Source organism: Toxotes jaculatrix, chromosome 18 (assembly GCF_017976425.1).
Source record: "Toxotes jaculatrix isolate fToxJac2 chromosome 18, fToxJac2.pri, whole genome shotgun sequence".
Classification (NCBI taxonomy): domain Eukaryota; kingdom Metazoa; phylum Chordata; class Actinopteri; family Toxotidae; genus Toxotes; species Toxotes jaculatrix.
Genome location: NC_054411.1, coordinates 13,905,840 through 13,919,047, shown reverse-complemented (window position 1 = coordinate 13,919,047; position 13,208 = coordinate 13,905,840). Strand labels below are relative to the sequence as shown.

General features: G+C 40.1%; 1 protein-coding gene across 1 annotated transcript; it reads left to right on the top strand.

Moving 5' to 3' along the window:
- The first annotated feature begins 214 nt into the window (after positions 1-214).
- Positions 215-11,824, top strand: LOC121199049 (SEC14-like protein 1). The gene is made up of 16 exons (XM_041063499.1): positions 215-392; positions 717-817; positions 3,810-3,959; positions 4,191-4,322; positions 4,881-5,009; positions 5,125-5,344; positions 6,354-6,463; positions 6,688-6,877; positions 7,360-7,448; positions 7,539-7,609; positions 7,721-7,892; positions 9,493-9,627; positions 9,960-10,094; positions 10,317-10,568; positions 10,696-10,874; positions 11,160-11,824. Exons 2-16 carry the CDS (start codon positions 755-757, stop codon positions 11,260-11,262), a joined length of 2,130 nt encoding a protein of 709 aa, XP_040919433.1. The 5' UTR covers positions 215-392; positions 717-754; the 3' UTR covers positions 11,263-11,824.
- Positions 11,825-13,208: the final 1,384 nt, after the last annotated feature.

The following is a 13,208-nucleotide window of genomic DNA, read 5'->3' as shown; positions in this document are numbered from 1 at the left end:
GTGACTTTGCTTCACATTTTGTTTACATAAACATTAATGTTGGAGGCTAAACTTGCTTAAAACATTGGTTAGAAATATTACAAAGCAGCGCCTGAGCCTTTAACAATAAAACAAAAAACAAACAAACAAAAAAAAAGTTTGATTCTACAGCCTCCTACTTTCCAAACAAACGTTGGCTGTAAGTTCCTGTTTGTCTGACAGAGGCGGAGTCAGCAGCTACACGGTGTCACGGTGGGGACAGAGCAGGCTGTATAAGCTGTATACTTTTAATTTTGCTGTTTACAGTGGAGGAAGCTACACTTTGCCCACACAGCTGACAGCATGGAGGACACAGGGATAGTTGGGCAGCTACGGTGACGGATAAACTTATCGGCCCTGGATTTAAGTCAGCTGTAAGTCCCATTTGTTCGCTGCTCAGGCCGCGTGTCACTAAATACTAATGTGCGTGGATATATATATTTTTTTCTTCTTTACACAGTGACAAACGGATTTTATCACTTTTATATTATTTAATAATGCCAGCTAGTGGCTCCAAAAACTTTTCTCCTCCTCTGCTTCTGGTCATGTGAATGTCCCTCTGTCCTCTGACCCCTTTCTCTGCTGATACACACTTTTTTTTTTACAGGCAGGCACACAGAACAATAACCCATGTAAACTGCTGTCGTGCCTCTGGTTTTTATTTTGGCTGTACGTGTGTGTGTGTTTTGTGTCTGCAGTTATCTAACTGAGGTTGCCTGTGAGTGAACTTCCAACCATGGTGCAGGAATACCAGTCTCCCGTTCGGGTCTACAAGCATCCATTTGAGTTAATAATGGCGGTGAGTGTTGTGGTTATATTCGGTGTCAGCAGAAAGACCAGTTAAGATCCAGAGAGCTTTGTGTGTCATATCCTATCTAATATTACATAAGTGGATGTGAGTGTTATTACTTTGTAGGATCTTACATAACTTAAGTGGAGTCCAGGTGTATCTGTTACAGCCACTGTGACTTTCACTCTTGTCCTCCTTTTAAAATATTCTGCTTATGCTTGAATGAAAAAATCAAATCTAAAAATGTGAGGGGAAAATGCAGAGTTTTCACTGGATTCCAAGGCTCAGTTGTGGCACTGTACAGAAGACCAGATGCTTTCAGAAAACTACAAAAAGTCTATAGCTCTGTGTGCCTCCCAGGGCCATCTGTCTCCTTCTTGATATAATTTCACTTGCGATAAATGCTGTGTGATGAGTGACGGCACAGAGTAGACAGTAAACCCTCTCCTCTCCTGGTGCGGTGGTAAATACAGTAATCTGCGAGGTGCACATGGCAAGAGAGCTGTCTATTAAATGTGCCATCCTTGAAGCACCTTGCAGAAGAAGATTTCTTTCCACTTTATTCAGTGCCAGGCTGATTATTTTATATGCCTCTGTAACTGGTTTAAATGTTGGATGTATATGTTTTTATCTTTGAAGCACCTCGTAACCTAAACCACACCTTGTGATGCTTAATGAAAGATCAGAAGATTTGTAGTCGACTGTTTTTCTTTTTCCTGTGGACGTCCAGCAAAATGTTCCTGAAACATCAGAGATAAGAAGTGGCCACAGGAGTTTGTCAATAGATAAATTAGATAGATAGATTTAGATCTTAGTGCAGCCCATTGTTCAACAGGGGAAATCCACTGAAAACAGCAAGAAGTCCCAGTTTCCACACCTTTATTCATCATTTGATAAACATGCTTTCCTTGAGTGAAAAATTATATTATGATCATTATTATGATAGTAGGACTGCTCGCTTTACCTACACCCCACAAACAAATGCTTTAAATTTATTGTAAGAGCAGGAGCTCTGTGTGAGGGGGGAAAAGTAGGACAAAATTAAAATAAATGTAGACATCTGTGAGAAGCAGGCAGGTTTCACCCACTTTTGCAGTCTGCTCCTGCTGTTGTTTCTTGCTCTCCCCAGTTACATATTAAGCTAAAGACTTATGTAATGACACTTTGCTCTTCAGACTGTAAGTCCTTCACCGTGAGGTCCAAGTTAGCGCCCACGCGAGCTTCATTTCCCATGAAACATCTCATGTCTGAAATTCTCACTGCGTCACTGCAGGTTATTGAAATGGATCTCAAAATAAGCCTTTTGTGAAAAGTAAATAACAGCTCCTATGAAAGGATTCAGGCCTCTGCCGCATAGAGGGAGAGACTCCAGTGAATGGTCTGTCACCTCCTCCACTCCCATTTATCTCTGAGCTTTCTCATTAGTCCATTTGCTGATCCTGCCGCTGACGACTATATACTCCGGCTAACAGTCCTAATCAGTGTCCTGGATATTACTGAATGTTTAACCAGTGACATCATTGTTGTTCCTTTCATGACGCATCTTAATGATGTTCCTGGATCTTTATGTAATAGAAATGCATTAGAACTGTTTTCATGCAGATGCACTAACTTACTTGTGCATGGCTGACACTATTAGAATTGCATTTAATCAATATTGCCTGAGGAAATAAAACACTGTTTATGCTTCACAGGCACAGCCATTAAAGTCTTATTGGCTTGATAATGTAAAATATAATGGTGTAAGAATAAAATCTCTGATGTTTGACTCACACAAAGTCTTCTGGGGCCACTGACGGTACCACGCTAACACATTCTACTCTTATTTTATATTTTGTGCTCTCATTATGTTTTTATTTGTATTACTCTAAAAGAAAAAAGTAGGATAAATATTTTTATTTATCTGTAATCAGTGAATGAAACTTGTTTTTGTTGTATAGCAGTCAATGCTGCTCATTTACCAAGGAATCCTTTCCCATTAATTTGCTTAGCGAATAATGTCATCTTATTGATTCCATGCCATGCTGTATTGATACTAAAAGGTGTGTGTGTGTGTGTGTGTGTGTGTGTGTGTGTGTGTGTGTGTGTGTGTGTGTGTGTGTGTGTGTGTGTGTGTGTGTGTGTGTGTGTTGCTGAAAGACTATTGCATTAGTGTGAATTTAAAGAGAAAAGCTACTGAAAATCCTGCTGTCTTGTGCCTTTGGTCTGTTTTCTATTGCCAGAATAGTCAGTTTAGCTCTTGAGACTTTTCAAATTGTTTCCTTCTAAGGCAGCCAGGCTCATTTATTTACTGCACACATGTACCAGTTCAGGTTGTCAGTGTGTGCCTCATCTAGGGCTCAGAGTACTCCCAGAGTATTAGCATTAGTTTTGTACGCTATTGTGACTAATTTGTTGTTTCTCTTAAAGATTAAAGAGGCAGCTGTTCATATTGTAATGGTGTAGTTCCTTCCCTTTCCTGGTTTACTTTTCAGTAGCTTATCAACGAGAGCTGAACTGCTGCTAGTTACACAGACTGAGGACTGTTTTTGCATATCCTGAAACACGTGTTCAGTGACTCAATCAATATTGACAGGTGAGCCCTGGTGAAACTGGCTTGGACAGATGGTCATGCAGTTTGCTGTGGGCAGTAAAACACAAAGTAATCACTGTCTGTGAAAACTGCCAAAGCTACAGGCTGTTGCTGTGCGCAAAACAAAATGTTAATTTGTGTTTGTATAAACTGATAAAGCTACTAAATGCATCCTAACCTGATACTGAAATTATGTGCTGTAGTCAGCAACATTCTCATTATAGTTTACACATATTGCAAATACAAGTGACCTTGTTGTAATGGGCCCATTCAGAGCAGCTTTCCTGCCCAGTCAGAGAGCCACCTCACAGCAGGCAGAACAAAATCAGTACAACAGCACACGCAGAATAAACACTAGGGAATCTACAGTTGTCTTTCACTGATTTTTGTTCCTGACTTTATTTCTCGTGATGTATTTCTCATTCTCAGGCCTATGCAAGGAGATTCCCAAAGTGCCCCCTGATCCCGGTGTTTGTCGACAGTGAGATCGTAAGTGAAAACCAAAGTGAGGATGGATCTGTGCTGGTGACCGAGAGGCGCTGTATAATCGACATTGATGCTCCACGACTTCTCAAAAGGGTACCTCTCCTCTGACCTTTTACTGAGCAAAGGCCGTGAAAGAATCATAACACTTTCTATAATGAGGTGTAATGATTCCTTTTTGTCAGAGAATGGTCATTTTTAACGGGATAATTTGTAATGTGTGGTTCACTAAATTGTAATACAATGCTCAATGAACATTTTTCATATCTAATCAATTTGTTCAAATAACCTGGTGTAAACTAAAAAGATTTTTTTGTCTGCGTGAAGATTGCTGGTGTAGATTACCTGTACTTTATTCAGAAGAACACTCTGAACCGCAGAGACAGGACGCTCCACATCGAGGTCCATAATGAAACCTTTTCCAACAGAGTCATTGTCCGTGAGCGCTGCAACTACACGGTGAGTCTCAGGCATAATAAGAAGGTGCTCAGGAAGAGAGCCTCCATGAGTTTTATTTCTTTGTTTTTGTGCTTGTTTTATTGTTTTTGTGTGACACTATTATTGCACCAAGTGCTCTGCTCTGTTGGTGGCACAGAGCCCCTCCCAAAGCCAGTACAGTATGTGATAAAAACAACAAGCAGCGAAATAGAGATCACAGCTGTAAACATGGTTGCATGTGCATATCAGTAAAAATCTGGTTTTCCTTTTCAGTGCACAAATTATTCATGTTAAGTGATGTTCCCATAGTGTGCCAAATGCACTAAACACTTATGCCAGTGGGTGGTTTTGTTTGATTTGCTCCAAAATCACAATTCCTTGTTTTTTTCCCCAACTATCCACAACATAACCTTCATCAGCAATATTATTTCTGCTGCATACGATATATACGTCTGCTAAAAATGAACTTTGTGACCTAGTTGCTTTGATATCATGTCATGTGTACTGCTTAAATCACTTTCACTTTTGTTGAAGTTAAAGTTTCAGCATCCATAATGTATTTATGTTTGTCTTCCATAGGTTCATCCAGAGAATGAAGACTGGACGTGCTTTGAACAGACAGCTAGTCTGGATATCAAGTCCTTTTTTGGCTTTGAGAGCACGGCAGAGAAGATAGCCATGAAACAGTATGCTGGAAGCATTAAAAAGGTTTGCATCTTTGAATTAAATGTTTATGATACACAGTATATACAGTATACTGCAACATTTGGAGAAATGTTTCATTTGCTTTCAGTATTTGTTTATTGTTCTTGCTATGTTGTAGGGTAAAGAAATTATTGAGTACTACCTCAGAGAGCTGGAGGAAGAAGGAGTAACTTACATACCTCGTTGGATACCCCCTGTTGTCCCTGGCACTACTGGTGCCAGGCTCCAGCTGCCGCCCACCTCTACTGCCAGGGCCATCCCTGTGAACAGTGCCAAGGATGGACTACCCGTCAAAGACCCTGCCTGTCCCACAGAGCTTGTGGCTGGCTCTCCCGATGGTCAGTGGTTGCTCACAATTTAGTCACAATTAAGTACAGAACAGCAGCCAACACACAACGCAACAGTATAAAAGTTAAAAAATTTGGGTCATGTACAGTGAGTACAGAAAGCATTCAGACCCCCTTAAATTTTTCACTCTTTTTTCACTCTATTGCAGCCATTTGCTAAAATCATTTAAGTTCATTTTTTTCCTCATTAATGTACACACAGCGTCCCATATTGACAGAGAAACACGAAATTGTGGAAATTTTTGCAGATTTATCAAAAAAGAAAAGCTGAAATATCACACGGCCATAAGTATTCAGACCCTTTGCTGTGACCCTAGGAAGGCCACACACCTGTCTATATAAGACCTTACAGCTCACACTGCATGTCAATATAACAAAGAGTGAAAAATTTAAGGGGGTCTGAATACTTTCCGTACCCACTGTATATTGTCCCTTTGCATATGGCTGCTTCACAGTTCATATATTTACTGAGAGATATTTACAGAGGGGAAAATGAACTAGCTGCTACTTTCTTAGCTAAGCTCTTAATTAAATCTTAAAACTATGTTCAGTCAGTGTGTCTGGGAGTCTGTAAATATGAACAATAAAAAACTTGTTTTATGGGGCTAAATGTAATATTTTAAAAACTGAATATATGTTTGTCCTTGTGCATTAAAAAGCTCAGGGCTGAGCATCCAATCTCTCAGCACTGTTTACGCACTAGTGTTTTGCAAAAAACACCACTTCTCTCCCTGGGTTTGCAAACCCTGCTAAACTGCATACAGCAGCAAACAGGACCAAGCTTGCAGGAACATTTTAAGCCATAGCTGTAGCTTGTAAAAACATGCTAATCTGCTCAATGCCTTAAGCAACATTTTGTTCGGAGGTTCACTTGCTTGCTTTTTTTAATTATTATTTTTACTCATGTTGAAAATACACTATAGTGAACAGCTCCTGGTGTGACTATCAAATGCATGCAGTATATGCCAACTTAACACTATGCGTGTGCTTTTGCCCGCAGACAAGTTGGATGCTGACTACATCAGACGTTACCTCGGTGATTTAACGCCTCTGCAGGAGAGCTGTCTCATTCGACTGCGCCAGTGGCTCCAGGAAACCCACAAGGGCAAGGTCACGTATACACAAACACAGTTTACCCGAATACACAGCTGTTTATGCAGTTATGTAACAAACACATTTATTTCTTGACAATCACATAACCTAGACTTCTGCTTTGCCACTGCTTCCAGACTTAAGTCAGTTTTGCTGTTCACAGATATATTGTTAAGGAAAGTCTTTGCATTTTACAGTAACTTAAAATTCTGCACTGAAGTTTTAACCCTTGTTGTGTACAGATTCCAAAGGATCAGCACGTGCTGCGCTTCCTCAGGGCCAGAGATTTCAACCTCGACAAGGCCAGGGAGCTTTTGTGCCAGTCTCTCACCTGGAGGAAACAACATCAGGTGGATTTCTTGTTAGACACGTGGGAACGGCCACAACTGCTTCAGGAATATTACACTGGAGGCTGGCACCACCATGACAGAGGTACTGGATGAACCTGAATATATTTCCTTATTTTATATTTATGTCATCTCATTTTGACTTACTGCTGACTGTTGGCGTGCTGAGTTTTTTTTTTTTCTTTTGTCGTCAGTGAAAGTGCACACTTATCAGTGAGTGTAAAGATAAAGAAGCAGAAGGATTTAGTTTTCTGTATTTATTTATATATTTTAAGTCCACGTGGTTTGAAATAGGCTGTTAATTACTGACTGTAAAGTCTGAGCACCATCTGTCATAGGTCCCATGTTGGAAAATGAGCTGTTGCTTTTAACAGCTCACCTGATGCGCCTGATTAAAGTTAGGACTTCAAAGCAGGAGGTGGCCCTTCCTAAATTAGTATCTTTAAATACCAGCTTTACAGAGGCGATGGGGGGTCCTAAGCCTAGTAAGAGTCATTTCTACTAATTCTGATGATTGATTTTACTATATGTAGTGTAATCTGTGAATTTCCGTGTGTGTGTTTTTAGATGGCCGTCCTCTGTATATCCTCCGTCTGGGTCAAATGGACACTAAGGGTTTGGTGCGAGCCTTGGGAGAGGAGATGCTTCTAAGACAGGTGATTTATGCTTTAAGATGAACATACAGTCATTTTCATTTCAGATATCTTCAGTTGTATTAACGCTGCTACTTCACGACTGTGACCCAGGTCCTGTCCATCAATGAGGAGGGACTGAGGCGTTGTGAGGAAAACACCAGAGTCTTCGGGCGACCTATTAGGTGCCCAAATATGAATTTATATATCCTCGGCCAGTGTTTCAGTAGTTACCTGGTAATCGAGTATACACATGCTTATCATTAAATTTCTCTGTTCTCTGACATGTCGGCCAGTTGTTGGACTTGCCTGGTGGATCTGGAGGGTCTTAACATGCGTCACCTGTGGAGACCAGGCGTCAAGGCTCTGCTGAGAATCATCGAGGTGGTGGAAGCCAACTACCCCGAGACTCTGGGTCGGCTCCTCATACTGAGGGCGCCTAGAGTTTTTCCAGTGCTCTGGACCCTGGTGAGACTAAATTTCTGCGCTTATGTTTGATGAGCAGTCTTTAACGTGACTGTGATTAATCACCCTGATGATGTATGGTTGCATGAAGTACATATAGGCACAGAGGTTGCATCTTGCAGATGCTCTCTTTGATGGGAGGTTTAAATAGTTTGGTGTATTCCAGGCACATTGTGAATATGAGCAAATGATAAACAATGGAAATGAGGAGGAGGAGCAGAGAAAACTAATATCAACAAATGAAGATAATTACAGCCATGCAGTATGCAGAGACTTAACTCATCCCCATGGGGGATATTTGATCATTGCCACAGCAATATTCTGTAGTATAGTTTGTTGGATAGTAATAGCATTCAGCAAAGAAATAAAGAAATACAAGCACAGAGGTATATGAAAATAAACCTATAAATAAACGGCAAAGTTGAAGCATTGTGTAGAGGCTTTAAGAAGAACCTGTTAAAGTTGTGACCAGGGGTATGTTCCACAAAGTTTACCATGAGATGTAGGGAAACTGTGTTTCTCCATCAGTCAGTGTGGTAACATACCCTGTGAACCTAACCTGCTCGCTGACAGCTTTCCTTTCTCCTGAAAAAGCTGTCTGACACACCATTTTATTTCCTCATTTACACAGTCCACATCAAAGCTTGCATCAGAGCGCATTAATTTGCAGAAGTTTACGTTGTAAGAGGAAGATCAAAATCCTGGTTGGATATTAGTTTCTTACCCGAGGTCTATCTTAACTAGTATTACTGCCTTATGACTAATTACTCCTCCAGGACTGATTGATGATAGATACATTCAGATATTAGTTTTTGAATATAGGCCTGTGTCCACTCTCAACTTGTTTTGATAGCATTTCAGTTACTGTGTCTAAATTTACCACGTTGAAATAGTCATTAAAATGCTGTTGAGCAAACATGTTTTTAATGTAAAATTGATGTCTGAAAACAGTTTTAATCTCAATGCTTTTTTTAACTTCAAATGATCAAGTTCATGAGGCTGTTACTGAGTCAGACTGTGAGGTTACAGTCATAGGTCTATAAATAACTTATGTCTTACCTGTTTGATTTCCTCTTCTGCTGCCACAAACACTTTGTCCCCATTATTTTAGAGCTGAATAAATATATTTAAAAATTTAATCTAACAAACAGCAGGATTCCAGCACTTAATTGTGCATAAAGGAAATTCAGGTCTGCTAAATAATGAATGGCTGGACTACACTGAATAAACTGTTAGAGTGTTAACTTATTCTTTTCTTCAACTCAAGCTTTTTCATCTGCTTCTGCTGTTTCTTTTTTTAAAAGATAAATGTGTCACACGTTAATATTTCTGCCTCCACTGGATTAAAATGGAGGCTCCAGAGACGTGAAAGATGCAACAATTTATCAATCAATAGAAAAAGCAATTAAAACTGCATCGTAAGTTATTATGATGACAAAATCGATATAAAGCACAAGTGCAGATGCCTAGTAGCACCACCAACCAGGCAGCATATGTATTTTTCACCCATAAATAATTCAGATATTCATGGATTGAACTTTACAGTTCATAATAAGCGAACCTGCAGCTTTTTCTGAGATGACTGTTGATGCCCTGTTTCTAGGTCAGCCCCCTGATCGATGAAAACACTCGGAAGAAGTTTCTGGTTTATGCTGGAAATGACTATCAGGGTCCGGGAGGCTTGGTGGACTACATTGACAGAGAGATCATCCCTGACTTCTTAGGAGGGGACTGCGTGGTGAGATGTATTCCTCAGCGTATTAACTTCTACATGTGAATTTTACTTTCAGAACACAGTGGAATAATGTGTATCGCAGCTGTTGATTGGCTATTTTGGCTATGCTTTCTCAGTGTGTCATGTAGCCGTATCACCAGCAGGTATATCAAGTTACTACCTTTGATACATTAGGTATCATCAGAGTTGCCTGACTTAAAATATCATAGGGCTTCCTATGAGTCTTAAAACTAAGACAAAATATGTAACCTTATGTCTTTATAGACACATTTACAGATTTTAACATATATTAATGGAATGGTCTTCTGTCTTTTTTTGTGGTTGTCATTCTCTAGTGTGACATCCCTGAAGGAGGCATGGTCCCCAAATCTCTGTACAGGACAGCAGAGGAGCTGGAGAGTGAGGAGAACCGCCTGCTGACTGACTCCATCTATAAGAGTGCAAGTATCTTCAAGGGAGCCCCATATGAGGTAAAGTCTCAGCTTAATTGTGTTAAGACTTTGTAACAGTTAGAGCAAAGGGGGTAATTCTTCACAGTTCCAGTACATGTGCAGGGTAGGTTTTAATGATGTGGATTCTGGTGCCACCACCTGGTACAAGGCTACATTGCAGGCTTGTGGCAAAAGAGAAATGTGATTAATTGCCTGCTGTCTGATGTTGTGTGTTTCTAATCTCCTTACACTCTCCTGCAGTTGCTGATCGAGATCACAGAGGCCTCCTCCGTCATCACCTGGGATTTTGACGTGTGTAAAGGAGACGTGGTCTTCAACATCTACCATTCCAAGAGAGCCCCTCAGCCTCAGAAGAAAGACACTCTTGGAGCCCATGGCATCACATCCCTAGGGGCCGTCAATGTTCAGCTGATAGACAGGAGCTGGGTGCTGGGCCAGGACTACAGCATGGTGGAGAAAGCCCTCACTTGCAGGGAGGGAGAGAGTGTACAGGTGGGAGGAAAGATGTTTTTTTTTAGCTTTCAATTAAACTTTGTTTTTCTATCTGTTGCATCAAATAGGTTAATCTTTTGTCATCACAGCCTCAGATTAATCCTGCAGCTTTCCTCTCTTCGAACAGGGCTCCCACATTACACGCTGGCCTGGTTTCTACATCCTCCAGTGGCGTTTCCACAGCTCTCCAGCCTGCACCGCCTCCAGCCTGCCTCGTGTGGATGATGTGCTGGCCTCTCTGCAGGTCTCCTCCCACAAGTGTAAGATCATGTACTACACCGAGGTGCTGGCCTCCCATGACTTCAGGTCAGTTTATTTATTCCGCTGAGCTTTTTTTCTGGTTGTGTCATGTTTTCTTTGTATAATACTGAAGCTGTATTTCACACTGGCTGCACTGCTCTTGTGTGGGTTTATGGAAAATCAGTGTGGTGATAATTCTGGAAATGCTGGTTTCTTACGTTTTGCAGACAGCTTTGCCAGATGTGTACTTTTAATACCTGTTATACTGTACATATGTTACCTGTTTTTTACAGTAATTAATTGGGTAGAATCATATCTGAGAATTAATATTTCTTTTTCTGTTGTTTCTAGGGGATCCATGACCAGCCTGGAGTCTTGTCATAGTGGTTTCTCACAGCTCAGTGCTGCCACTACTTCCTCTAGCCAATCACACGCCAGTTCCATCTCAAGGTAGCATCTGCTGAACATGTGTCTCAAGGCAATAGTGACCTAAAACCTACTGATACCTGACTCTGCCTTATGTGTTTATTTTTTCACTCATATTCATAAATTAGAATTTGATCTGACAGGTTTTTTTTCTGTAAAGTTTTATTGATCTTTGTTTCTGGGGAATGATGTAGCAGTTTTCCTGTTAGTTTTTCTTTGTATGATATTTGTGTACATTATAACAAATACAAATGTGCCAATTTGTTTTTAGATACATGCCCATAAACATGACATTGCAGAGGAATATCTGATGTACATCTGTGGGATAAATACATTCAAAAGCCTCAGGAACATCGGTTTTTGAATACAAGAGAGTGAAGTAGTATCTGTATAATGCGCACAGCTTCTGTCCCTGAAGTTGCTTCTATTGTCCACAAGATGTCAGTGCACTCTGTGGCTGGAACTGCTCTCAGATCTGCAGTGTACATAACACGAACGGTTTTTACTCACACACTTTGTCTCGTCTTCTAAGAAATTGGAAGGAGTCTTGTTTAAATAAAGAACTTATCACACAAGTGAATACTGATGTATCCTCCATAATGTGTGTTTGTACTGAATTTTGACAAAATAATAACTGTTGTAGTGGTTCTTTATTTGCAAAGACACTTTGAATAATCACAGAGATGGGTTGTTAAACATTTTTACAGCAATAGGTGAGATGTTAAGAGCAGCTAGTATAAAATCTCTATTTAAATATGCAGTACACTCTCAAGATTCTATTTAATGTTGTTTTTAGGCTTGTTAGGCATTGCTGCTGAGTTTTCTGAGGCAGCTAATTTGAATGCAATATAGTGCAGCCCCTTGTGATCTGGCACAGGGCCCGGCAGACAACTGATTTACATAAAACTTTAATTTCCATAAACTTATCAGATGCTTCCAGCTAAAGCTTAATTGAATTTCCCTGTGTTATGTTTTTTCTTGTTTTTTCTTTTTTTTCTTGGTTTGCAAACTTGTGTCATGTTGCTGCTTATTCCAACACAAAGCCAGGTGGATTGAGTTTTCTGAACAGGAGCCTGACTTCCTGCTGGCATGTCAGGGTTGTTAGAAAGAGGAAATGTACTGACTTTGCCAGGAGCTTATTTACTGAATTACTCAGCTTGGTCTAATGACCTCCCAAGACACACATTGTCCACATAAATACCAAAACCTCTTTCTCCTGATAAGCCTTATTTGCTATTAATACCTCTTGTTCTTGAGCAGTCATGTGATTTAAGGCTGAATTATTTTACTGGCCTTCACAGGCTTGAAAAACAAGGTCCATTATACAGGGAACAATAGGGTGGTAAGTAAATTGAATACCCCTAAATAATGCATCACATTAAAATTTATCCACCTGTTTAGCTGACCTGATATAACCTTGTGGAGGAGGGCTGGCAGCTGACTTAAAGCCACCAAGCACTGAAATAATATGTGGTAACATATTTGTATGAATAACAGTTACAGCCTCGACTCAAAATTGATCTTGGTATCAACAAAAACTGTGTTATCTTTAAAAAAAAAAAAAAGGGTATGCTAACACACTCACATTGACAATGCATGCTGATGCTGATGTGATGGGAATGTAATTAGTTTTGCAAGTATTTAATCATAAACCCAAGTATTGGACAAATTGACCCCAATGTGACCAGATGATGATGTTAGATGTAAAGTGAATGGGATCATCAAAGTTTTTACAACTCATTCTGAGGGGGAGGTGACGCATTTCTCTCACAAACGTGAACCTGATGATGGGACTAGAGGAAAAGTCAGATCACAAAAGTCACCATGACAATTTAAATTCAATTTAGACCACTATAGATCACTAAGTCTGTTTGTCAGCCCTTCTCCCTGAAACCAGATGGATAAAATGTTTGGAGAATATGTGCAGAATATGTGCAGAATATACTGGAGATATGTACTTTACATGGCAGTGCA